Source organism: Pantherophis guttatus, chromosome 15 (assembly GCF_059756535.1).
Source record: "Pantherophis guttatus breed Tessera chromosome 15, ASM5975653v1, whole genome shotgun sequence".
NCBI lineage: Eukaryota > Metazoa > Chordata > Lepidosauria > Squamata > Colubridae > Pantherophis > Pantherophis guttatus.
In genome coordinates this window covers 2,442,501-2,469,451 of record NC_142077.1, presented here as the reverse complement: position 1 = coordinate 2,469,451, position 26,951 = coordinate 2,442,501, and the positions used below count along the sequence as shown (strand labels likewise).

At 44.8% G+C, this 26,951-nt stretch overlaps 1 protein-coding gene across 4 annotated transcripts in view; it reads right to left on the bottom strand.

Annotated features, from left to right (window-relative positions):
* Positions 1 to 432: 432 nt before the first annotated feature.
* The window catches only part of MEGF6 (multiple EGF like domains 6), a 48,555-nt gene continuing 22,036 nt past the window's right edge, over positions 433 to 26,951 (bottom strand). The window contains exons 8-36 of one of the 4 annotated variants that reach the window (XM_087879272.1): positions 26,724 to 26,846; positions 25,536 to 25,658; positions 25,118 to 25,288; positions 24,135 to 24,266; positions 22,354 to 22,482; positions 21,815 to 21,943; positions 21,094 to 21,228; positions 20,176 to 20,310; positions 19,786 to 19,911; positions 18,825 to 18,956; positions 18,171 to 18,299; positions 17,248 to 17,379; positions 16,297 to 16,425; positions 16,043 to 16,171; positions 15,825 to 15,953; positions 15,296 to 15,424; positions 14,310 to 14,438; positions 12,837 to 12,965; positions 11,439 to 11,567; positions 10,432 to 10,563; positions 9,316 to 9,444; positions 8,363 to 8,491; positions 7,768 to 7,896; positions 6,933 to 7,061; positions 6,688 to 6,816; positions 5,123 to 5,251; positions 3,036 to 3,167; positions 1,626 to 1,673; positions 433 to 982 (exon numbers count right to left, since the gene is read on the bottom strand). In XM_087879272.1, the coding sequence (XP_087735398.1) occupies positions 966 to 982; positions 1,626 to 1,673; positions 3,036 to 3,167; positions 5,123 to 5,251; positions 6,688 to 6,816; positions 6,933 to 7,061; positions 7,768 to 7,896; positions 8,363 to 8,491; positions 9,316 to 9,444; positions 10,432 to 10,563; positions 11,439 to 11,567; positions 12,837 to 12,965; positions 14,310 to 14,438; positions 15,296 to 15,424; positions 15,825 to 15,953; positions 16,043 to 16,171; positions 16,297 to 16,425; positions 17,248 to 17,379; positions 18,171 to 18,299; positions 18,825 to 18,956; positions 19,786 to 19,911; positions 20,176 to 20,310; positions 21,094 to 21,228; positions 21,815 to 21,943; positions 22,354 to 22,482; positions 24,135 to 24,266; positions 25,118 to 25,288; positions 25,536 to 25,658; positions 26,724 to 26,846 (3,602 nt within the window). In that variant the 3' untranslated portion in view covers positions 433 to 965. The remainder of the gene's footprint in view (positions 983 to 1,625; positions 1,674 to 3,035; positions 3,168 to 5,122; positions 5,252 to 6,687; positions 6,817 to 6,932; positions 7,062 to 7,767; positions 7,897 to 8,362; positions 8,492 to 9,315; positions 9,445 to 10,431; positions 10,564 to 11,438; positions 11,568 to 12,836; positions 12,966 to 14,309; positions 14,439 to 15,295; positions 15,425 to 15,824; positions 15,954 to 16,042; positions 16,172 to 16,296; positions 16,426 to 17,247; positions 17,380 to 18,170; positions 18,300 to 18,824; positions 18,957 to 19,785; positions 19,912 to 20,175; positions 20,311 to 21,093; positions 21,229 to 21,814; positions 21,944 to 22,353; positions 22,483 to 24,134; positions 24,267 to 25,117; positions 25,289 to 25,535; positions 25,659 to 26,723; positions 26,847 to 26,951) is intronic. The other 3 variants (XM_087879274.1, XM_087879273.1, XM_087879275.1) reach the window with 3 other exon arrangements.

The window sequence follows — 26,951 nt, the reverse complement described above, 5'->3', positions numbered from 1 at the left end:
ACATTGATAAAATTTTACAGATTTTTAACCAAGGATTTCTGAACGAAATGTAGCAAAAAGTGATTGTTAGAAGCAGACAAGGTTGCTCAGTTCGGATTTGTTCCGGCAGATTTTTTTCAAAAAATTAGCAAGGTAGTTTGGTTTTACACTGAGTTTTTTTTTTCTTTTATTGGCAAAACTTTCTTTTTATCAGTAAACTTTCCAATTTTTCAAACAGGTCCTCACTGCCAAAATTCAGAACTTAAAAGCATTTTGCTTATTTTCTGTTACTTCCTAAATCTTTTGCCTGTTAATTTTATAGTAGTAGTAGTAGTAATCATCATCATCATCATCACTCTCTCCAGATTTTTCTAGTAATCTGCGGACGCACAGATATAAGGTAAAAAATAATTGACAGCAATATCAGAGATCAATCAACTGCAAATATTCCCCTGGAATTTTACTTCATTTTATTTAAAAATAAAGGGACCTCAAAATTCACTTAGCTTCAGTTTCGAACATAAATATCACAGCAACATAACAAAATCATAATTCTTTTTGGATACAAGGCAGTATATACTTAGCCCTTTTATACAATGAGTTGTTTGCGGGGAGAGAGATAAACACAAAAAGGGGGAGAAATTGTGTTCATTCTGCACTCGATCTGCAAAAAACAATAAAAATAACACCAGGCATTGCACGCCCTCAAAAATTGCCTGAAATGTTTGTTCCAAATTAACCAATTTTTCTCTCCAGAAATCCTTGAACTGAGTCTTGCAATTGTGCACAAAGTTGTCAAAAAAGATTACCGTATTTTTCGGAGTATAAGACATACTTTTTCCCCCCCAAAAGAGGGTGAAAATTCAGGTGCGTCTTATACACCGAATGTAGGTTCCCCCCCCCTCCAAACCACAAATGTGAGCTAAACGTTGGCTAAATTCTGAATTTTATTAGCGTCCTTGTAACCTTCTCTCTGGAGCAAATATCTATCGTTTCGTCAAACCTGCAAGGGAAAAAAAAATACAGCAATTAGGCATTGGACCAGCTGAGCCATTCCATTGGATGCTTCCACGTTTTGATTTGGAAGTCTTCCCCGCATGTAGAAAGCTAACTTCTCAGGGAGGAAAAAACGACCAAAAACCTTCCGGATCTGGATTTTGAAATGGTATGTAAAAGGGATTTAAAAGTACATTTCTGTGTGTAAGAAAGAGAGAGAAGGTTTGAAAGGCGGGCTAAAAATTAAATTGCTACTGGCTAAATCAATTTTATTTCTGCCTACTAAATGCTCTAGCTGAGATAATTATGCCACCTATTTTTTTTAACACTTAATTTAGAATAGAATAGAATAACCGAGTTGGAAGGGACCTTGGAGGTCTTCTAGTCCAACCCCCTGCTTAGGTAGGAAACCTTACATCACTTCAGACAAGTGGCTGTCCAATCTCTTCTTCTCTCCAGTGTTGGAGCATTCAGAACTTCTGGTGGCAAGTGGTTCCACTGATTAATTATTTTATTAATTTGGTGCAAAGCTCTACATCTGTTTGAGTTACCCCTTCCCTCCCTGCAAATAATTAAGTTAAACCTCATCTATCTTTCTCCCATCTTGCTCATTAATTAAATTATTGTTTTATATGAAGAAACCTACTCACTGTGTCCGGCTTCTAGCCTTGAGTTGGCCATCAGTTGAGGCGGGCCTCCTTTTGAAAAGAATAAAAATAATAAATTTCCACCAGGGTCAAACCATGTTAACTCGCTTGGCTGGTTTTCGCAGCAGTAAAGATGCTTGAGGGGATGGGAGACCACCAGGAAATGCCAAAGATGTCAGCTAGACTAGAGGGGGATGTTTTTTTAAAAAAAAAAATTCTGGAGCAAAGAAGGATGGGGTGCAACTTTCTGGTTTTATTTTGGGGCAAGCCAGCGAGCGTCTTTTTGATAGAAATGTGTAAAAAAAACATTAAATCAAGTGTTTGTTTATTTAGCGTAGGATGAGAACATGGCGGAAGTAAACATATAAACCAAAGCAATTAAAAACAGTTTAATTCAACCTTCCAGGGCACAGAAGTAGGACCTCAAGAGATCCTAAGGAGCCAGTTCTGCATTAAATGCCCCCAGGAAGGGCTTTTATTACACATGGGCTCCAGAGCTGGTATTCAGCCGGTTTGGACTAATTCGCCCGAACTGGTAGCGGAGATCAAGGGTGGGTTCTACTTACCTTTACTACCGTTTCGCAACGAGGCCGGGCGTGCTCTCTTCTGCGCATGCACAGAAGCTTCCTGATGACATCTGGGTCAGTGGGCGGAGCCTCCTGCCGGTTTTACTACCGGTTCTTACAAACCGGGAGCAACCCACTGCTGCTGCCCACCTGCCCCAGCTAGTGGTGAAATTCAAAATTTTTCTCTACCGGTTCTGTGGGCGTGGCTTGGTGGGGAGGGTCATGTGACTGGGTGGGCGTGGCCAACTTTTTAAAAACTTTTTTTAAAAGTTTTTTTTAAAAAAAGGTTCCGACGATCAGCTGTGACAATCAGCTGTGCCGCCCGATCCTTGGAACTTTTTTTTTAAACTTTTTTAAAGCATTTTTTTTACTACCTATTCGCCCGAACCGGTAGTAAAAAAAAATGCTTTAAAAAAGTAAAAAAAAAAAAGAAAAGAAAGAAAGGTTCCGACGATCGCGGGCACAGCTGATTGTCACAGCTGATCGTCAGAACCTTTTTTTTCACTTTTTTTAAAGCATTTTTTTACCAGTTCGGGTGAATAGATAGTAAAAAATACTTTTAAAAAAGTAAAAAAAAAAAAAAAAGCTTCAGACAATCGACAATCAGCTGTGCCCACGATCCTCGGAACCTTTTTTTTACTTTTTTAAAGCATTTTTAACTACTGGTTCGGGCAAATAGGTAGTATTTTGAGGCTGGGTGCATGCACGCGGGGCAAAACAGTGGTAACAAAATGTGAACCCCACCGCTGATGGGCTCCCTGCACCGAGAAAGCTAGCTTTTCAGGGGAAAGGGTTTTAAATTTGTCTTTCTGGTTCTTGCGACCGCTCGCCCGTCAGCCCGACCTACCTTCTCGACACGTCGTTCCTACATATCCGTGAAGACACACACAGTGTCCGTTCTGGGCGTCACAAAATGCGTTAGCCACGGAACACTTGCAATTCTGAGAACAATCCGGACCAAATTTTCCAAGCTGGCAACCTGGATTTTGCAGGAGGCATCGAAAGCGAAGGGTTAAATTCCGTATGCAAACCTGGTGTGGCTTGTCTTCCCAACTTCTGATTTTAGGACTTGCAAAACGACTCACCCTCGATTCCCTAATCCAGCTGTCTGGACTTCTAAAGGGTCCTTTAGAGGGCATTTAGTCTGTCCCAACCACTTCTGTTTTTAGACATTTTTCCAATAGATAATCTCAGGCTTGTTTGTTTTTTAAATGCGTGTTAAACCTCAACAGCATCACAAGAGCTGTACAACAATACAAATAAGTCGCAGATCCTCTAATTTATTCCACGCCTTTTGTGCTGAGTGGATCTGCTCTGGGCTTCTTGGGAAATGTGAAGAAAAATTTACTTTATAGAATAATAGAATAGAATTAAGAGAAAAGAGAAGAGAACAAGAAGAGAACAAGAATAGAATAGAATAGAATAGAATAGAATAGAATAGAATAGAATAGAATAGAATAGAATAGAATAGAATAATTGAAATTGGAAATGAATAGAATAGAATAATTAAAACTGGAAATGAATAGAAATAGAATAGAAAAGAGAATAGAAAAGAGAATAGAAAAGAGAATAGAATAGAATAGAATAGAATAATTGAAATTGGAAATGAATAGAATAGAAAATAGAAGAGAACAAGAATAGAATAGAATAGAAAAGAATAATTGAAACTGGAAATGAATAGAATAGAATAGAAAATAGAATTGAATAGAATAGAATAGAATAATTGGAATTGGAAATGAATAGAATAGAATAGAATAGAATAGAATAATTGAAACTGGAAATGAATAGAATAGAATAATTGAAACTGGAAATGAATAGAAAGAATAGAAAAGAGAATAGAAAAGAGAATAGAATAGAATAATTGAAATTGGAAATGAATAGAATAGAAAATAGAAGAGAACAAGAATAGAATAGAATAGAATAGAATAATTGAAACTGGAAATGAATAGAATAGAATAGAAAATAGAATTGAATAGAATAGAATAGAATAATTGGAATTGGAAATGAATAGAATAGAATAGAATAGAATAGAATAATTGAAACTGGAAATGAATAGAATAGAATAATTGAAACTGGAAATGAATAGAAAGAGAATAGAAAAGAGAATAGAAAAGAGAATAGAATAGAATAAAATAGAATAGAATAGAATAATTGAAATTGGAAATGAATAAAATAGAAGAGAAAATAGAAGAGAACAAGAATAGAATAGAATAGAATAGAAAAGAATAATTGAAACTGGAAATGAATAGAATAGAATAGAAAATAGAATTGAATAGAATAGAATAGAATAATTGGAATTGGAAATGAATAGAATAGAATAGAATAGAATAGAATAGAATAGAATAATTGAAACTGGAAATGAATAGAATAGAATAGAAAATAGAATTGAATAGAATAGAATAGAATAATTGGAATTGGAAATGAATAGAATAGAATAGAATAGAATAGAATAATTGAAATTGGAAATGAATAGAAATAGAATAGAATAGAATAGAATAGAAAAGAATAATTGAAACTGGAAATGAATAGAATAGAATAGAATAGAATAGAAAAGAATAATTGAAACTGGAAATGAATAGAATAGAATAGAAAATAGAATTGAATAGAATAGAATAGAATAATTGGAATTGGAAATGAATAGAATAGAACAGAATAGAATAGAATAGAATAGAATAATTGAAATTGGAAATGAATAGAATAGAATAGAACAGAACAGAATAGAATCTGGAAGGGACCTTGGAGGTCTTCTAGTCCGACCCCCTGGCAGGTGGCTGTTCAGTCTTTTCTTAAAAACCTCCAGTCATAAAGCACCACAACCTCTGGTGGCAAGGAGTTCCACTGGTCAATCGTTCTCATTGCATTTCCTCTCCCCCCCCCCGCTGGCCCCGCATACAATTGCAACTGTTCTCTCCATTGATCCATTTGCACACTCACCAAGGTCACACTTGTCTCCCATTTTCCCCGGAGGGCAGAGACAACGGCCCGTGGAGGGCTCGCACGGGGCTTTGCCTTCGCAATCACACACCCGTTGGCATTTTATTCCGTACCTCCCTGCGTCGCAGCCTGTAACCGAAAAGGCGATGCCATTTTTATGAGCTATTTTAATACTTGCTGCTTGTATTTGAAATGACTGCATCCCGCTTTCCGGACAAAAGTCAGTGTAATTGGAAATAAAGCATCCAAAAGCTAAAAAGAGGGGAAAAAGTAGAAAGAAAGAAAGAAAGAAAGAAAGAAAGAAAGAAAGAAAGAAAGAAAGAAAGAAAGAAAGAAAGAAAGAAAGAAAGAAAAATAGAGAATACGGAATAACTGAGTTGGAGGGGACCTTGGAGGTCTTCTAGTCCAACCCCCTGCTCAGACAGGAAGCCCTATATCATTCCAGACAAGCAACTGTCTAGTCTCTTCTTAAAAACCTCCAGTGTTGGAGCATTCACAACTTCTGGAGGCAAGGAGTTCCACAGGTTAATTGTTCCCACTTTCTGGAAATTTCTCCTTAGTTCCAAGTTGTTTCTCTCCTTGATTAGTTTCCACCCGTCGCTTCTTGTTTATTATTATTTATTATTATATTTCTATACCGCCTTTCTCCCGTAGGACTCAAGGCGGTGTACAGTCAAGAAAAATATAGACACACAAACATCATAAAATTGCTAATTAATTAATTCTTGTCCTGCCTTCAGGTGCTTTGGAGAAAAGCTTGACTCCCTCTTCTTTGGGGCAGCCCCTGAGATCTTTATTATTTTAAAATATAATTATTTTAATACTTTCAAATATCAAATGGCAAATAACTTTAAAAAAAACGTTTAAGTTATTTGCTTTTTTAACATCTACTAAAATCCAAGTTGCAGTTCTTCTCAAAAACCCTGGGGCAGCGTCTGAGAAATATTTTACACCCTACCAACTCCTCACAAATTTGGGGAAAACTTTTGATTTTGCTCGTGGTTTTAAATGCGTCCGGTTGCTCTTATCGCTTCCAACTTCCATCTCAAGGCTGCGAAAACTTACAAGCATTGCCAGGCCTTAATCCGCGACGTTTATCTCTCTCTCTTCATTCAGCAGCTCAAGACGGCATTCGTAGGGAGATCCTATTTTCCCATACAACAACCCTGCCAGGTAGGCTGAGCCAAGAGAGAAGGATGGACTCAAGGGTCAGCCAGGGAATTCCCAGTGCTAAACGGGACTGAGAATCCAAATTTCCCCACATGATGTTCCTCATGTCGATGGGGACCCAGCTGCAAAGCCCCCTGAATCCTAGACTGATAGAATTAAAATGCTTAAAAAAATATATAAAATGCTAAACCGCTAAAAAAAAAAACCATTTTTGCCTCCGATGGCCCAAAAAGGCACGATACAAAAGGAAGAAGGCGCACGGAGGGAAGAGGAAAAAAAAGAAGAGCAAACGAGAAGTTACTCGTTTTAAGTTTTGAAAAAAAAAAAGAGCGCTTAGCCAGGATTTAAGCATCGCATCCTAGCTAACTTCGGAGAGTCGCGGGAATTCCACGAACCTTTTTCGCAGTAACGGCCGTGAAAACCTGGACGACAGAGACAGTCCCCGGATCCCGGATCGCACGAGGCGCCGTTTTGGCAGCCGCATCGTTCTCGACAGGCGATCCCGTAGAATCCAGCCGGACAGGCTGAAAGGTGGGAAATCCAAATGAAAATTCGTAAAGTTTTGTAAAAGTTGTACAAAATTGTAAACTTTGTAAAACAATTGTTTAAAAAATAGCGGACAAAATCGTTGCAGGCTTACCGTGTTTGCATCGGTTCCCGTAACTGCCTTTCCCGCACCGACAGATCCCGGTCACCGGATCGCAGGTCCCATTGTTTTGGCAAGTGCAGTTCAGCTGACAGTTGGCACCATATTTCCCCGGAGGGCACTCTGGGGGGTGGCGGGGGTAGAGAATTTCTCTTTATATTACATATCTGAAGGTTTATTCCACTGATTCTCCCTCACGTGTTGGGATTCTGGGAGTTGAAATCCACCCATCTTAAAGTTGCCAAGGTTGGGAAAATGCTGGTTTAAGCAAGGAAGCGGGTTTTGAAATAATAGAAAAAATAGAAACCGCTCGGGTTTTTAGATTTTGGCAGTGGTTTGAATCCTGGTTTAGGTCTTTACAGATTTCTGTCTCCTGGAGTTCCACCGGACAATCCATTTCCTTTTTGGCAATGGTTTGCTCTCCGAGCTTGTTACCATTTAGTTCCCCAAACATTTCGTTGCCAGTCTTGGTAACGTAATCAGTGGAATAGGGGGGGGGGGAAAAATCTTGCAGATGATCTTATCTAGTCTGGTAATGAAACATTCAGGAATTAAATAACAAACAATAATAAGATATGGAGATTATTATATGAAATAATAAGATATGGAGAAAAATGATAAATTTGTGATAAAGGAATTAGATAACAAACAAGCCACTACCAAAAATGAAGTGGATTGACCAGTGGAACTCCAGGAAACAAGAATCCATACTGACATAAACCAAGATTCAACCACTGCCAAAATCTAAAACCCAATCTATTTCTATGTCCAGCGGAACTCCAGGAGACAGGAATCTATAAAGATGTAAACCAGGATTTATCCTATTCACCTTTTTCGCACCAGATCCCGGTCCATCCGAGCCCACAAAGGCAGGATCCATCTTCTGGCATGCAAATGGTCCCATTTTGACAAGCGCAGGTCTGGCTACAGTTGAACCCGTAACGATCGGCGGGGCAGTCTGTTGCAGAAGCAAACCGGGACAAGCTGACCCCAAAAAACCGTGGGTCGGATGCGGCTCTCGATCACGGAACGCAAACGGCCCAAAAACATCTAAGGAAGCCCCCCGCTTAATGCCTAATGCACCGGAATCCTTCACTTGGAAGGGTAGATTTCAACCTGAGTTCCCTGTTTGTCTGTCAAAACACTCAGCTCCCATTATTGCTGCTTTGTGCTCACGCGACACCCCTGCGAGGCGGGCCCAAATCTCCCTCTGTGCTTACGAAATGGGTGACCACGGCAGGATCGACACCACAGCCCTGCGAGATGGGCCAAACCATGCGAGGACCCCAGATCCAAAGTGGCTTCTGTTGACTTCCCAAGCCGGAAAGCCCCCTTCCGCCATCAAGGGCGCATATTACGTGCTCCCAAGTAAAACGAAAACCGAGCGGGTTTTTTCGGGAGGGTATCCATTTGAAGCGACTCACCGTTTTCGCACCCAGGACCGGATTTGCCCGGTGGACAAAGGCAGGAACCGGACACCGGGTGACACGGGACATTTTCGCCACATGGACAGGGAAGGGCGCAGTCGGTCCCATAACGTCCCCTCGGACAAGCTGGAAGGGAAAGTCATAATGACCTTGAGGTGGCCCTGTCAAATGGCCGGGGGGGGGGTTCTCGATCCCCCGTGACATCCCCCGATCTGTGGTTAGAAGCAGGTCTAAAGCAGACAAACTGGACTTTAGACCAACGCATTACAGACAATGTGACAAAATAAAATAAGAATAACAACAGCAACAACAATAATAATAATAACAAAAAAAGCTTTTAGGTTCTTGGTTAGGACTTGAACATTTATGTTTTTACCAGTCCTAGACTGTAAATTTAATTGAGGATTAACCAGTAATAATAATAATGATAATAATAATAATAATAATAATAATAATAATAATAATAATAATAATGTTCAGTTGACTTGAGTTTCATGTTTAATGAATAAAAAAGATGATAATGAATAATAATAATAATAATAATAATAATAATAATAATAATAATAATAATAAAAACAGCTCTTAGGTTCTTGGTTAGAACATTAACTGTTAAATTTTACGAGTCCTAGACTGTAAATTGAATTGAAGATTAACCAGTAATAATAATAGTAACAAGAACAATAATAATGACAACAACAACAACAACAACAATATTAATAATAATAATAATAATAATAATAATAATAATAATAATAATAATAAAAAACAGCTCTTAGGTTCTTGGTTAGGACATGAACTGTTATGTTTTTACCAATCCTAGACTGTGAATCAAATTGAAGATTAACCAGTAACAGTAATGGTAATAATAACAATAATAATATTATAACTGATTCGATGCTTTATATATGATTTTACGCTGGCTTTGCGCTAGAAGTACAGAGCCGGCTTACCTACGTTACAATCGGCGCCGATATATCCAGCCGGACACTGGCACGCCCCCGTAGCGGCCTCACAACGACCGCCATTCTTACACTGACACAACCTCTCGCAATTCGGCCCGTAGCGTCCCGACGGGCACTCTAAAAAGGACGCAATCCGTGCGATGGAAACAAACCGTTAGCCGGCGGAACAGGCCGCCACATGATTTCCTTTTTTTCCCCACCCTTTGAAACAGGAATGCTCTTTTAGATTCTGGATTGCGCAGGGGTTGGACTGGATGATCTCAGAGGAGCCCCCCGCAAACACTAGGACTCCGTGCTTTTTTTCTCCCCCAAACTGCCCCCCTTCCAATTATTGGAGGGCAATTGAAGCAGGACCGTGGCCATACCAAATGGAAGAAAATGCTACTCAAAGGGTTTGTTTAATCAGGGATTAATTTAGGATTTAATTTAAGTTGAAACTGGCAATTAATAACACTTATTTTTAAATACGAAATTTATTTTTAAAGAAAAAATAATTTGGAGCAGCCCATCCAAATTCAACGAAATGCCATTTAAATTGGGCATGCAAAATTGAAAAAAATTTGTGGATTTTCCCTGCCATGGGAGTAGAATACAGGTAGTCCTTGATTTACGATGCTTCATTTAGTGACCGAAGTCACAACGGCACTGGAAAAAAAGCCACTTGGGGCTGTTTTTCACACTTACGGCCGTCGTTGTATCCCCGCGTGGTCCCGTGATTAAAAATTCAGACGCTTGGCCACTGGCTCGTATTTATGACGGTCGCAGTGTCACGGGGGTGTGCGTGGTGTCACGTGATCCCCTTTTGCGACCAAAGTCAAGGGGAAAGCCAGATTCCCTTAACGACTGCGTGACTCATTTAACTGCAGCAATTCACTTAACAACAGTCGTAAAATGGAGCCAAATTCCCACAAATTTCTCACTTAGCAACATAAATTTCAGGTTCGATTGCAGTCGTAAGTCGAGGATTACCTGTACTTTCCTGCTGGGGGCTTCTACCAAGTCCTTTGCAAGAAAAGTTCCCCATTGGTTCTCCCCCACCTTCCTTCCCGTTATTGCACCCCAAATTTCCCCCCCGTTTGCACGCACACACGCGTGTAAACTCACTCTGCTTGCAGCCGCTGCCGTGGTATCCCGGGCCGCAGAGGCACCTCCCACTCACCGGGTGGCAGTCATGATTCGCACCAGCGCACTGGCAAATGTGTGCGCACCCCAGTCCGAAGGTGCCAGGAGGGCAGGCTGTGGGAGAGGAGAGAGCCCCATTTGCACTCCAGCGTTTCTGACTCCGGAAAAAGGGTGCAAATAGAAGTCTCCAATCTTGGCCACTTTTAAGACCTGTGGACTACAACTCCCAGAATTCCCCAGCCAGAATTCCCGGCTGGCTGGGGAATTCTGGGAGTTGAAGGCCACCAGTCTTGCGAATAAGAGTGGACATTCCTGCCCCACAGAATCCTAATTTTCATTCTAGCTCACTCTTTTTTTTTCTTTTCCGCCAAGCGGAACCCGTGCCGAGCTGCGGGGTTGGGCTAGATGACCTCTGAGGTCCCCTTCCCCAAAATATATCTCTTTTTTTCAGTTGAAACATCTTGGTGCTTGGGTGCTCTTCCCCGAGTGTTTTCCCAACTTCCGAGTAACGGGTCCATGTAGAAGACGCAACCCTTTTCGCACTCGTAACTGAACCTGCTAATTTTCTGTGGATTTTTTTATTTTTTATTTTAGCACACAGAGATGCTCTCTCAGGATCCCTCTCGTAAGGGATCCGCCAAGTGGAGGAAAGTTAGAAGAGTTAAATCAAGTGGATTTAACAGAATGCAGGGGAAAAAAGAGGCAATAGAGAAAACAGAGACAAACTTATAATTAAATCACTGCCAATATTTTCCTGATTTTTTTCCCCCCCCCATTCAGCTGCCAGGCAGAAGTCAGAGCCTGCTGCCCATCTGAAAAGCTGAGGATTTATTATTATTATTATTAATTGAATCCTCTTGGATCAACTCCCAGACTCGGTTTCTCTTCCAAAGCGATCAAGGAATTGCCAGCATCCGAGCCGGGTGCATTTATCATCCGTGCAAAATCGGAGGGTTTTTTTTTTTTTTTTTTGGAGCCTCCGCACTTACGCCGTTCGCACCCGTGACCTGTGAACCCAGGCGGACAGCCACACTGGCCGGTGATGTGGTTGCAAGGAGACCCCGAGGGACAGTCGCACTTCGTGGCACAGTCCTTCCCAAACGAACCGGGCAGGCAGGCTGGACAGAGTCAAGAAAACGAGGAAAAAAAATTGGATTTCGGCAGCCAGGAGATTGCAAAGAGGGAATAAAAATTAAGCTAGGCAATCAATATCCCTCATTGATTATAGGTGTCAATGGGTGGGGAAGCGTTTAATTGGAGGGGTGTTCACCCCTCCCAATGACTGCTGGGAGCAGTCCTGTGCCACCCATGTTCATTCGGTCATGGTCTAGGGCAGGGTTCGGGTTCGGATTACCACTTGGGGACTTCAACTCCCAGAATTCCTCAGTTTAAAGGCTTAAAATTGCCAATTTGGCCTGGTCTAGGGTCTCCTGCTTGAGCTGAGGGTTGGACTAGAAGACCTCCAAGGTCCCTTCCAACTATTATTTCTGTATTTGTTCATTCATTTTATCTACCATTCATGCATGCATTCGTTCAATCAATCAATCAATCAATCATTCAAGCATTCATGAATTCATTCAATCATTCATTCATTCAATCAATCAATCATTCATTCATGCATTCATTCAACCATTCATTCATTCATTCATTCATACAATCCCTCATGCATGCATTCATTCTATCTACCATTCATGCATGCATGCATTCGTTCATTCAATCATTCAAGCATTCATGAATTCATTCAATCAGTCAATCAGTCAATCATGCATTCATTCATTCATTCATTCATTCATTCATTCATCATTCATGCATTCATTCGTTCGTTCATTCGTTCGTTCATTCATTCGTTCAATCATTCATGCATTCATTCATTCATTCATTCAATCATTCATTCATTCATTCAATCATTCATTCATTCATTCATGCATTCATTCAATCAATCAATCAATCAATCATTCATTCAATCATTCAATTGCAGGCTCCTTTCCTGCAAGATGGAACCAGGAAGGAACCATCTCCCGCTCCCCTCCCCTTCTATGGATGCTTTCACATCCTTTGCAGAGGGGTGGACTAGATGACCCTTAGGGGACACCCCCCCCTTCCCATTCCAATTCTCTATCATCCTGGGATCGGCTGGGAATTCAGAATTCGAGATTCAAGGCCAGAGCAGCTTTTTTAAAAAGGAGGAAAAAAGCAGTTTTTGAAAGAAACACTCCCAAACAGACACTTTTGAAAGCAATCAAAAGGAAATTCATGGTTAAAATTTAGCATTTTGTGGAATCAAGGCTGGTCAAATGAAGAGATCGGGGCGCGGAGCGTACGCAGAGTTCCTCCCCCCACCCCGAAAGGGTCATTCAGACAGGAACAATCCTCTTTTCAGTTGTCACCTTTCTCACAATGGATTCCGCGCCACCCAGGGGGACAGTCACAAACCCCCGTGATGTGATCGCACGAGACCCCATGTTCACAGTCACACGTGCCCTGGCAGCCCTTCCCGTACGTTCCTTTGGGGCAGGCTGGGAAAAAAAGAGAAGGAACGGCTAAAAAAAAGATTATACTTATTGTGTATATACAGTACTACTGGCGCATATTAAGGTAAAGGTTCCCCTCGCACATACGTGCTAGTCGTTCCGGGCTCTAGGGGGTGGTGCTCATCTCCGTTTCAAAGCCGAAGAGCCAGCGCTGTCCGAAGACGTCTCCGTGGTCATGTGGCCGGCATGACTCAACGCCAAAGGCGCACGGAACCCTGTTCCCTTCCCACCAAAGGTGGTCCCTATTTTTTCTACTTGCATCTTCCGGGTGCGCTTCAAGGTGTTGGTTACCACCTTTAAAGCGCTCCATGGCATAGGGCCTAGCTATCTTCGAGACCGCCTGCTGTTACCGACAGCCTCCCATCAACCTGTGTGCTCCCACAGAGAGGGCCTCCTCGGGGTGCCATCAGCCAAGCAATGCAGGCTGGTGACCCCCGGGGGAGAGCCTTCTCTGTGGGGGCTCCCACCCTCTGGAATCAATTGCCCCCAGAGATAAGGAGAATCCAAGACCTTCGTGCCTTCCGCCGTTCCCTTAAAACTTTCCTTTTTCAACAAGCCGGGCTGGCCTAACAATGCCTTTTAAATGATTTTAAATGATTTTAAATTCGTTTGTCTTTTTAAATTTTGGGCCAAATTGAGATATTTCCTTTTAATCTGTTCTTAATCTATGTATTATGTATGATGTATTTATGTGTTTTTACTTGGCTGTACACCACCCTGAGTCCCTAGGGAGAAGGGCGGTATATAAATCTAAAGTAAAAAATAAAAATAAATTTTTTACTTGCTTTCGAACTGCTAGGTTTGCAGAAGCTGGGACAAGGAACGGGAGCTCATCCCGTTACACTGCGCTAGGGATTCGAACCACCGAACTGCCAACCTTTCGATTGATAAGCTCAGCATCTTAGCCACTGAGCCACCGCGTCCCTCACTGGCACATATTGCGCGAGTTTTTAAAACATTGGTTTTTGCCCCCATTTTACCACTTTTCACACCGCTGTTGTTAAATAAAACACTGCGGTTGTTAAATTAGCTTTCCCCCCTCGACTTTGCTCATTGGAAGGTCACAAAAAGGGGATTGTTGTGACCCGCTCCGGGAATCGCTGCGACCATCATAAATCCAAGTCAAATTCGCGAGCGGGCGAATTTTGATCACATGACCACACAGGGGTGGAGGTGGAAATGATGCAATGGTCAGGTGAAAAATGGTGGTAAGTACACCGTTGTAACTTTGAACAGTCACTAAATGAAATTTGTAAATCAAGGATTATCTGTAGTGATCTATCTCCCGCCGGCCACCAAGAAAAAAAACCCAATGCCATTACGACTTACCTTTCTGGCACTTTTCCCCGGTCCAACCGTCACGGCAAATGCAATGTCCACTCTTCTGGTCACACCGGCCTCCATTAACACAATCGCAACTTTCTTGACAACCTGGCCCATATTTTCCTTCGACGCACTCTAGAGAAAAGAGACCCCCTCTGATACAGCAAGTCCTTGACTTATGACCACCAACGAGCCCAACATTTCTGTCGCTGAGCGAGACCGTTGAGTTTAGCCCCCTTTTACAACCCTTTCTTGCCTCAGTCGCTAAGTGAATCAACGTGGTGGTTAAGTTAGCCATACGGTTGTTAAGCGAGTCCAGCTTCCCCCCTTGACTTTGCTCATCAGAAGGTCGTCAAAGGGGAATCATGTGAACCCCGGGACACCGCGACTGTCATAAGTACGAGTCGGTTGCCAAGCATCTGAATTTTAATCAGGGATGCTGCGATGGTCGTTAAGTGTGGAAAACGATCGTAAGCCACTTAAGGGGTATTTTCCAGCTCCTTCAGTGTATATATTAACTGGTGTAGGATCTGCTTGGGCAGGGGGTTGGACTAGATGACCTACAAGGTCCCTTACAACTCTGTTAATCTGTTAACATCTGTTAAGTAGATAAAAAAATCACGTTCCCAATTCATTTTATTCTGCAGGAAGTCAGGAAAGAAAGGCAACATCGGAAAGATACGATTCTCTTAGGAGAAATGCATCGACTTTTTTTTAAAAAATCCCTTTTGAGAGAGAGGGGAAAAAACTGAACGGAAGAGAAGGTGCTGGGTGCGGGGTCAGACTACATGACCTCTAAGGCTCCCCTTCCATCCCAACTTCTATGCTTTTCAGTAAACCTCCTTTTATTCATCCAGAGGGGAGGCGGGGGGGGAGAATCGGAATAGAACCAGAATAGAATAGAGCCGGAAGGGACCTTGGGAGGTCTTCTAGTCCAGCCCCTTGCTCAAGCAGGAGGAATGAAATACCATTAAATGACCTTTTTTCCTTACCCAGCTCACAAGCGAGTCCCACCCGCCCTTCCGGACAGATGCAGTGGCCAGAAACCGGATCGCAGATTCCTCCGTGTTGACAGAGACATTGCTGCCGGCAGCCGGATCCATAAAATCCCGGTGGACACCCTGCAAAGGGAAGAGGAGAAGAAAGAAGGAAAGAAAAGAAGGAAGAAGGAAAGGGAGAGAGGAGGAGGAGGAGAAGGAGGAGAAGAAGAAGAAGAGAGAAGAAGAAGAGAGGAGGAGGATGGAGGAGGAGGAGAACAAGAAGAAGAGATGGATGATGGAGGAGGAGGAGGAGGAGAAGAAGAAGAAGAAAGAGGAGGAGGAGAAGGATGATGGAGGAGAAGGAGGAGGAGGAGGAGGAGAAGAAGAAGAAGGAGAAGGAGAAGAAGAAGAAGAAAAAGAGGAAGGAAGAAGAAGGAGAAGAAGAAAGAAGAAGAAGAAGGATGTTACCTAGCTGGGTAATAAAACATCTGCAAGAAAACAAGCAAGCTCAGAGAGCACCAAGGACCCCTTCACAAAGTACCTTGCTGGCACGCAGTGCCAACCCACCCTGGTGCGCAGAGGCATCGCCCTGTGACTGGGTGGCATGCAGCTCCATTGGCGCAGGGGCACTCCTGGCTGCAGTTCTCGCCGTAGCGGTGAGCTGGGCAAGCTGGAGAGAGAGAGAGAGAAAGCCTGCGTTCGGATCCAAATAGCCAAGGGAGATGCCATATTTTCCTGCCCGCCCTGCAGGAGACGCACTCTGGTTGCAGTGTGGCCCAATCCAGCCCGCGGCGCAGCGGCAGCGGCCCGTCACGGGATCACAGCGGGCTCCGTTGAGGCAGCAGCAGGCGTGCCGGCAGTCCACCCCGAAAAAGCCGTCGGGACAAGCTGACAAGAGAGAATCGGAAGATCTTTAGCACCAGGGGAGAGTCACGCACTGGCTTCAGCTATTGGGAGGGGGCGAAGTGTCCAAGGGCTTCCAGCCTTGCAAGAGAAGGTGGGGTGGGGCTTACCCCGCTCGCAAAATGTTCCTCTCCAGCCTGGGCTGCAGGTGCAGGCGCCACTGACATGGTCGCAGGCTCCTTGGTGGTGGCACTGGCATCGCTGGCGGCAGTTGGGACCAAACCAGCCTGCGGGGCACTCTTGGGAGGGAGAAGAGGAATAAACGGGGGGGAAGGAAGTGAAAGTGAAAGTGAGAGCGGGAACAAAGGTGAGAAAGAAAAGGGAGTGAAAGGGGAAAGTGAAAGTGAAAGCCATCAGGAACAGAGGTGAGAGAAAAGGAGGGAAGGGGGAAAGTGAAAGTGAAAGCAAGCAGGAACAGAGGTGAGAGAAAAGGAAGAAAGGGGGAAGTGAAAGTCAGCAGGAGCAAAGGTGAGAGAAAAGGAGGGAAGGGGGAAAGTGAAAGTAAAAGTAAAAGCAAGCAGGAACAAAGGTGAGAGAAAAGGAGGAAAGGGGGAAGTGAAAGTAAGCAGGAGCAAAGGTGAGAAAAAAGGAAGGAAAGGGGGAAAGTGAAATTGAAAGCAAGCGGGAACAGAGGTGAGTGGTCCAGAGAAAAGAAGGGAGGGAGGGAGGGAGGGAAGGAAGGAAGGAAGGAAGGAAAAGGGAACAAAAAAGAAAGCATGAAAGAGTGAAAACGGAATCGAGGCAGGGAGACAAGGAAGGAAGGAAGGGAAAATGAAGACAGAAGGAAGGCAAAGAGCAAAAAGGAAGGAAGGAAGGGCGACATTAAAACAGCAAAAGGAAAGAAGATTATTAAATAAAAATAAAAATCCGGAGTGCCAAATTCTGCTGGTTAGACCCGTCTTTGGGCTGAGAAGGTGACACCTCAATCTTCTCAAAACCCCACCATTTTCTGCGCCCTGGAGAACCATAGGCACTCAGCTTCCCCCCACCCCCCCAGCTGAAGGGCACCCACAAACCCAAAGCGACTTGGGGTTCAAGGGCCACGAAGAAGGGGACTCAACTCTGATCGCAGCGCACGCCGATGTAGCCGGCTTCACACACGCACTGACCGGTCACCGCACTGCAGCCGCCTTCGGCCCCCGAACAGTTGCAGGGATGGGTGCAGTCCGGACCCCAGTAGCCTGTCTCGCAGGCTGGAAAAGACCCAAAAGAAGGAAGAATTGATGTCTCCTGCTGCCACCAGCGGGCAGGACTCGTCCATTCTTCCTTTCCCTTTCGTCTCTCTCTTGGTTAAACAAAGAAGCAGCTGAGATTGTTCGGTTCAGTTGGGAGGACTTTAAAAAAAAAAAAGGACTTATTTTCCATAGTTCCATTTGAAAGGACAAAGGTAGGTAAGACGGGGAGGAAGGAAAGAAAGGAAAAAGAAAGAGAGAGAGAGAAAGAGAGAGAGAGAGAGAAAGAAAAAAGAGAGAAAGGAGAGAGAGAGAAAGAAGACAAAAGAAAGAAAAAGAAAAGGAAGGAAAGAGAAAGGAAAAAGAAAAAGAAAGAAGGGGAAAGAAAGAAAGAAAGAAAGAAAGAAAGAAAGAAAGAAAGAAAGAAAGAAAGAAAGAGAAAGGGAGGAGGAGAAGGAAAAGAGGGAGGGAGGAGGGAAAGAAAGAAGAAGGATGAAAAAATCAACAAAAGACAAGCAATAATGCATGTAGATGTATATATGTATATAATTGCACCAATGAACCGAAAATGTACCGATTGTATCACTATATGTTATAATAAAAATCAAATTCAAAAAAAAAAAAAGAAGAAGAAGGATGAAAAAGAAGGGAAGGAGGAAAATAAGGAAAGGAAAAGAGACGGGAGACAGGAAGGAAAATGGAAAGAAGGAAAGAAGGAAACAAAAGAGGGAGAAGGGAGGAAGGAAGGAAAAACTAATGAGTAAAAAGTTTCTTCAACCCTCAAGGTTTGAAGAATCGGGCCCTCTTTTCACCTCTGTGGCAGCGGGAGCCGGTCCATCCGGGGGCACAACTGCACTTCCCCGTTTGGGGATCGCAATCTCCTTCGTTGTCACAGTTGCACTGGCGTTGGCATCCTTGCCCAAACCAGCCAGGTGGGCAGACTGAAAGGGAAAAGAGGAGAAAACGAAAGTGGCGGTATTTGTTGAAAAGATCAGAAATCATTCGCGTGTTTCTAAACCCTTCCTCCCTCCCTTTCACTCCTTTCCTTCCCTCCTTTTCACATCCTTTCCTTTCCTCCCCTTTTTCCTTTATCCTTTTTTCCTCTTTCCCCTTTCCTTTCCTCCTTCCCTTCCTTTCCTTTCCTTCCCTCCCCTCCCCTTTTCCTCTTTCCCTTGCTCTCCCCTCCCCTCCCCATAAACAGTTGAGTGTAACATGTAGTTTAGCCGTTTGCTGCCATCGGTAAGGACGTTCACCAAAACTCTACCCCAATTTGGGGGTAACAGACAGGGACCCCCACAAAGAGAGCAGAAGTCCCACCCACGCACACCTCTGAATTTGGGTGGGGGGACCTTACGCAGACAAACTGTAGAAGCCCCCGTGGTTGCGTCCTCCTAACAACCCGCATCTCCCAGTGCGGGAAAAGTCCGTGGTAGTAGATGGTTCTACAACCAACGCAAGCAGCTCACCTTCTTGGCAACGGCTCCCTGTGTATCCCGAAGGACACAAGCACACACCGGTGATGGGGTCACAACGGCCGTTATTCTCACATTCCGGACACAGCCGCTGACACCCGTCTCCCCAGTGTCCATCGGGGCATTCTGGAGAAGGAGGAGAAACACGACGTGGGCACCGCCGAATTTCGGACCAATATTCCTCTCTCGAAGAGCTGAAAGAGCTACCAAAATCCAGGCTAGAACTTCCCTTTCTTAGCAAAGGCTGGCGAATTGCATCCCGTCCAATTTTACCACTTTTTTGGGGGGGGGCATGGTCGTTAAGCAAACCCGTGTCATTGTTAAACAAATCACACAGTCATTAAGCAAACTCAGCTCCCACCCTCCCTCCGGACTTTGCCGGTTGGGGAGATCACCGACCAGAGGTGGTAGGTATGCAACCGGTTCGGACCGGTTCGGTAGAACCACTTGCGGCACAATCCCATCTTAAATCGCTGTGTTTTTGATGCCGTGCGTATGTGGGCGGCGCACGTGAACAAATTGCTGTGTTGTGTGACATCGCACGCATGTGTGGACGGTGCACGCGAGCGAATTGCCGTGTTTTGTGATGCCGCACGCATGTGCAGATAGCCCGCGCATGAGCGAAGCGAGAGTGCCCATGCACTCACATTTCCAGTGTTGGGCAAACCGGTTGGTACAGTATGTGAAGCCCACCTGTGTCACCGACAGCGATCACATAACCCCAGGATTAGTGATGGGATTCAGCCGGTTCGCACCACTTCGGGAGAACCGGTTGTTAACTTTCTGAGCAGTTTGGTGAACTGGTTTGTTGGAAGAAATCATTAAGGCCAAGAAGCGGTTGTTACATTATTTGAATCCCACCTCTGCCCAGGATGCTGCCAATGTCGTAAAGTTGTGAGTTCGAATGGTCGTATGTCGAGGACTAGCTGTCCAAGACTTGATTCTTCTGACTTACCTTGGTCGCAGGACTTCCCAGTCCTCCCAGTTACGCAGCGGCATTCCCCAGTGAGCCCACTGCAAGGAGAACCATTACAAGAACAGGAATGAAGACAATTGGCTCCAAATTTCCCATCGGGGCATTCTAAAGAGGAGAGAAAATAAAATATGATTTATTTATTTATTTATTTATTTAAAAAAAAATTCCGGGCAAGTGGATGTCCGGTCTCTTTTTGAAAATCTCCAGGGACGGAGTGCCGACAACGTCTTTTGCCAATTTGATGTTCTCTCCCAACCATGGGGAGGTTTTTCCATCCTTCTAAGCTACCACGAAGTGTTTAAAGATACTTTAAAGAGTTAAATTTGGCTTTTCACCCAGCCCTCGAGGTCCGAGACCATCCAGACCTACCTTGCTGGCACTTCTCTCCGTAATAGCCCTGGGGACACTGCGGGCGACACTCTCCGCTCACGTGGTCACAGGCCATGCCAAAGGGACAACCACATTTGTGCCTGCAGCCTGGTCCGAAACGGCCCGGGTCGCACGCTGTGGACCAGAAACTTGGTGTCAACATCTGAAAGTTAAGGGGGAAACCACTCGGGGGAATATCTGGATGGCAAAGGATGTGTCCGATTCAAGCACTGATGGAAGAGAGGAAGGAGAAAGCAGGAGAGAGAGGGAAGGGGAGGAAAAATGAAAGAGGGAGGGAGGGAGGGAGGGAGGGAGGGAGGGAGGGAGGGAGGAAGGAAGGAAGGAAGGAAGGAAGGAAGGAAGGAAGGAAGGAGAAAGCAGGTGAGGAGGGAAGAAAAGTGAAAAGAAAGGAAGGAAGGAGAAGAAGGAAGGAGGAGGAGGGAAAGGGGAGGGAGGGAGGGAGAGAGGAAGGAAGCAGTAGTGGGTTTCAATTTTGGCCACTACCGGTTCGCTCGTGGGCACACGCGCGCTCACGCCCACAACGCTTCTCCACATGCACAGAGATGTCCAGGCAGGTGGGCGAAGGAAGGAAGGAAGGAAGGAAGGGAGATGGGACATCTTAAGGCAACAGGTTCTCCTATATCCAAATATAAGCCTGAAGGTCTTGGGTTCAAATCTTCTTACACACTTATCAGAGCAGGGAGACAATCACCCAACAGGCTCCACTGGTTCCGAACCGGGCTGAACTCACACAACAAAAGCAAACCCAGGGAAGACAGAACAAAGCTTGGCCTGTTGTGTGAACGCGCCCCCCCCCAGTTCTTCCCCCATCCCGCTCTGATCCAGCTGGGAACCGGTTCAGCTGATCGGCGCCCGTTTGCCCATCTTTCCCCCCACCCCCACCCCGACCCAACTTACTTGATTGGCACCTTTCCCCGTGATGCCCGGCCTTGCACACACAAGTGCCGTCTCGCTTGTCGCAGTGTTGTGTGTTGGCTTGCACGCACCGGCACTCTCCCGAACAGCCGATCCCATACGCCCACTTCGGGCAAGCTGAAAGGAGGGGAAGGGGAGACGGTCAGCGGGCTGGGGTTTCTTGTGGCCTGTCGGCCGCCGTTCCCTCCAACAGCCGAATCGGAGGAGGAGGAGGAGGCGTGGGAGTCAGCCTCAAGGCAACCTGAGAGCTCCGAGGGGGAAGAGGGAGTGGAGCTGTCAGAGACAGAGGTGGAGCCTGGGCCGTCCGTCAACCCTCAGATGGAGAGTCAACAGCCTCCTGGTCTGGAGGTGGCTGATGAGGAAAAGGAGGAACAGCTGGGTCCAGTGCCTGACGCACGGATGCACAGAAGGCAGAGGAGAGGAGAGCAGAGGAAATCTATGGGCCGGTCCTTGGGACACTGCTGCTAGCGAAGCCCCATCCTAACTCTGGGGATAAAAGGCAGGGGGACGGAGATAAATAGATTTGGCAGACAATGATTCATCTCCCGGACGGACAGACTTGTTAGCCTGCGGTGAGACAGAAACGTTTTGCCGGGGCTGCCGGCGCTCCTAATAAAGGAATCATTGCTTCAACTTTTGTCATGCCGAGGGTCTCTCTTTCTGGGGAGAAGCAACGGCCACCGGGGGGCAGGGGGGCCTTTACCTAGGTGACAGAAACGCCCGTAGCGTCCCGGATCGCAGAGACAGGTGCCGAAAACCCGGTGGCATCGTCCCCGGTTGGCGCAGTGGCATTTTTTCCGGCAATGTTTTCCGAAAAATCCTCTGGGACAGACTGAAAGAGACAAGGCCGCGAAGGAAGGAAGGGGTTAGGAAGCTGAGAAGGAAAAGACAGACAGAGACACAATTTAACATCTCCGTGGCGGGTTTTTGAAGGGTGGGTGGCTCGTCTCCAGGACCCACCGACTACCCACTGGTCCGGGTTCGTTTAAGGACCGTTCCAGAGTTACGACAGCCCTGGAAAAAAGTGACTTTCACATGTGTGATGGCTCCCCAGGGACACGTGATTAAAAGTCGGATGCTTGACAACTGATTCACATTTATGACGGTTGAAGCTGGGACATTCCCAGGGTTTGTTCAAGATTGGGGGAGGGGGGGTCAGCAAGGATCCAGGTTTTTTGGGGCGGCTGGGAAAATGACCCTCGGCACATCTGGAGAGAGGGGAATTGGGGGTTGCCATCTTACCATCTTCGCACTGGTCCCCCCCGGCTTCAGGGGGACAGCGACAGGCCCCCATCACCGGATCGCAGCTGCCTCCGTTTTGGCAGACACAGAGAGAGCTGCAGTTCTTCCCAAAAGTCCCTTTGGGGCAGGCTGTGAAAGGGAGATTCGTAGTGATGACTCCCATAATCCCCTGCGCCCTCCCCCTCCGAGATCCATTCAGTCGTATGGGACTCGCGAGCATCAAGACGCAATCTCAGCTTCTCAATTGGGCCATGCAGCCAATGGATGGACTTCAACTCCCAGAAATCCCCAGCCGACATGGTATTTTAATTCCCAGAATTCCCCAGCCAGCATAATGTATGGACTTCAACTCCCAGAATTCCCCAACCGGCATGATATATGGATTCAACTCCCAGAATTCCCCAGCCAACATGAAATTTGTACTTTAATTCCCAGAATTCTCCAGCCGGCACAAAATTTGTACTTTAATTCCCAGAATATTTTATTTCCCAGCCAGCATGATGTATGGACTTCATTTCCCAGAATTCCCCAGTCAGCATGACATGTGGATTTCAATTCCCAGAATTCCCCAGCCGGCACGAAATTTGTACTTTAATTCCCAGAATTCTCCAGCCGGCATATTTTAATTCCCAGAATTCCCCAGCCAGCATGATGTATGGACTTCAACTCCCAGAATTCCCCAGCTGGCATGATATATGTGGACTTTATTTCCCAGAATTCCCCAACCGGCATGATATATGGATTCAACTCCCAGAATTCCCCAGCCAACATGAAATTTGTACTTTAATTCCCAGAATTCTCCAGCCAGCACAAAATTTGTACTTTAATTCCCAGAATATTTTATTTCCCAGCCAGCATGATGTATGCACTTCATTTCCCAGAATTCCCCAGTTGGCATGACATGTGGATTTCAATTCCCAGAATTCCCCAGCCGGCACGAAATTTGTACTTTAATTCCCAGAATTCTCCAGCCGGCATATTTTAATTCCCAGAATTCCCCAGCCAGCATGATGTATGGACTTCAACTCCCAGAATTCCCCAGCTGGCATGATATATGTGGACTTTATTTCCCAGAATTCCCCAACCGGCATGATATATGGATTCAACTCCCAGAATTCCCCAGCCAACATGAAATTTGTACTTTAATTCCCAGAATTCTCCAGCCAGCACAAAATTTGTACTTTAATTCCCAGAATATTTTATTTCCCAGCCAGCATGATGTATGCACTTCATTTCCCAGAATTCCCCAGTTGGCATGACATGTGGATTTCAATTCCCAGAATTCCCCAGTCGGCACGAAATTTGTACTTTAATTCCCAGAATTCTCCAGCCGGCATATTTTAATTCCCAGAATTCCCCAGCCAGCATGAAGTATGGACTTCAATTCGCAGAATTCCCCAGCCGGCATGATATATGGATTCAACTCCCAGAATTCCCCAGTTGGCACGAAATTTGTACTTTAATTCCCAGAATATTTTATTTCCCAGCCAGCATGATGTATGGACTTCATTTCCCAGAATTCCCCAGTTGGCATGACATGTGGATTTCAATTCCCAGAATTCCCCAGCCAGCACGAAATTTGTACTTTAATTCCCAGAATATTTTATTTCCCAGCTAGCATGATGCATGCACTTCAATTTCCAGAATTCCCCAGCTGGCACGAAATTTGTACTTTAATTCCCAGAATTCCCCAGCTAGCTTGTTGCTTTCTCATCCCGCCCTGCTGCTTCCGGGACCCTTGTCTGTGCCCGGAGAGGCGACGGGCTCCCAACCGGACTTACTTTGGTTGCACAAAATCCCCGTCCAGCCGTCTGGACAGACGCAGCCAGTCCGGGTCTGGTTGCACCGGCCACCGTTCTGGCATCCCTCGCACGACAGGCTGCAGTCGGGGCCGAAGGTATCATTGAGGCAGACTGCGAGGAAAAGAGAGAAAGAGAAAAAGAAGAAGAGGAGGAAACGTTAACAGGGGCTGTTACAAGCCCTAAATGGGGAGAAAAACCTCAAAAAGTAGTTTTCTTTCAAGTATTTTTTCTTTTCTTTCTTTTTTTTTTGCAGTTTAGGAAACTTTTTTGAAGTTTGGGAAATGAGCAAGAGGAGAAAAGTCGGGGTGAAGAGAGGAGAGAGAAAAGTCGCTCCAGAACTTCACCTAAAATTCAAATATCTGTAATTTTTTTGTTCTCCTTTGCATCCTTTCTGCGCTTCTGTCTCTATTCTCTTTTTCCTCTTTCGTTTATTTTCCTGAGTGTTACTTTATGGCTCTTATTTGTACGTCTTGCGATATGGAATAAAATGATTCTGAAACGAGGAAGAGGGAGGAGAAGACATGCTGAGAAAATAGGAAGGGAAAAGGAGGAAGGGAGCAAAGAAATGAGGCAAGGAGAGAAGAAGAGGGAAGGAAAGAAAGGAGGGAAGGAAGATAAAAGGAAGGAAGGAAAGAGGGAAGGAGGGATGGAAGGAAGGAAGAGGAGGAGGAGGAGAAGAGGGAAGGGAGGAGAGAGGAAGGGAGGAGGAGAAGGTGAAAGGAAGGAAAGAAGGGAGGGAGGGAGGAAGAGGAGGAGAAGAAGTGGGAAGGGAAAGGAAGGAAAGTAGGAAGAAAGGAAGGAAGGAACAATGGGAGGGAAAGAAGGAAGGGCAGGAGGAGGAGGAGAGGGAAGGGAGGAGGGAAGGGAGGAAGGGAGAGAGAAAGGAAGGGAGGAGGAGAGATAAGGAAGGAAAATAGGAAGAAAGGAAGGAAAAAAGGGAAGGAAGGAAGGAAGGAACATACTAAACTTCTCCAAGACGGTGTATTCTCCTCTGGCCTCGGCCCCTTCCTCTTCTTCATCCTCATATTCTTCATCCAAAAACTGGGTGAGCCCATCGTGGAAAAGAGCCACGTGGGGGAGGGGACGGATAACGGGTCGCCGTCCATCCACGGCCTCCGTGGGCTCCTCGAGGTCTATGGCGAGAGCAAACACCTCCAAGCCATTGCCACATAAAGGGGGGAACAGAGAGGACTAGAAACATGGGCAGAGCAAACGCACAAAACTCAGCCTGAACCGGCCAGCTCCCTTTAAAAAAAATTCCTTCGGTTACCATCTGAATATGACATTCCCTCGTGTCCCGCCTCCCCCCCAAAACAACCCCCCCTCCTGAACGTGTCCAAATTCTCCAATCACGCGTGTCACGTGACAATCCAGACTTACAAAGGCAGCTTCTGCGATCTTCATCTAATTTGAACCCGATCCGGCAGCTGCAGAGAAAGGAACCTGCCAAGTTCCGGCAAAAATGTTCGCAGCCCCCGTTATTCGCCGAACACTCGTCCAGATCTGGAAAAAAATAAAACCATCATCATCATCATCATCATCCTTTTAAAAATATTTTATTTTTATTTCAATATTTTTAAATATTTGTAGAATAATTTTAAAGGATTATTTTGAAAATAATCATTTTGAAATGTTCAGTTGACGGAGGTTCGTTCAGTGAATAAAAATTAATAATTATGATATTTGTGATACATTTTTAAATGTTTAGTTAAACTGAGCTTCATGCTTTATGAATAAAAGAAACAATAATAATAGTAATCGTTTTAAAATACTTTATTTTTATTTTAATATTTTTAAATATTTTTAGAATAATTTTAAAGAACCATTTTTAAATGTTTAGTTAACCGAGTTTCATGGTCAGTGAATAAAAATCAGTAATTATTATTATTATATTTGTGATACATTTTGAAATGTTTAGTTGACTGAGCTTCATGCTTTATGAATAAAAGAAACAAGGATAATAATAGTAATCCTTTTAAAAATATTTTATTTTTATTTTAATATTTTTAAATATTTTTAAATGAATTTTAAAGGATTATTTTAAAAAGAATCATTTTGAGATGTTCAGTTGACTGAGTTTCGTTCAGTGAATAAAGATTAATAATTATATTTGTGATACATTTTTAAATGTTCAGTTGACTGAGTTTCATGCTTAATGAATAAAAGAAACAAAATAATAATAAGGAGGAGGAGGAGGAAGAGGGAGGAGGAAGAGGAAAAAAAGGAAGAGGAAGAGGAGGAGGGAGGAGGGGAGGAAGAGGGAGGAGGAGGAGGAGAAGAAGAAGAGGAAGAAGAAGAAGGAGGAGGAAAGGAGGAGGAGGAGGAGGAGGAGGAGGAGGAGGAGGAGGAGGAGAAGAAGAAGAAGAAGAAGAAGAAGAAGAAGAAGAAGAAGAAGAAATATCTTGGAAGCAGGTTGGCTTTTCAGATGAGATACAGTCGGATTCCTGCCCAAGATAAAGGGGGAGGGGGTCAGACTAAATGACCTCCGAGATCCCTTTCCATTTGCATACTTCTTGGATCTGCATACTTATCGGATTCAATCTGCATACCTGATTCGATTCAACCTACCATCGCACCCGCAACCGGCGGAGTTGAGCTGATACCCGGCGTAACAAACGCACTCGTAACCCCCAGGATAATTGTAACATCCTTGTTGGCAGCAGTGAGACCCAGCGTGGCATTCGTCGGTATCTGAAACGAGAAAGATTGTCAAGTTGTGGCGGGAGCGGGGGGGGAGCGGGAAAATCCCCCCCCCTGGATTTTCATGTTGCGTTTCACTTTTTTTTCTTAGCAAGC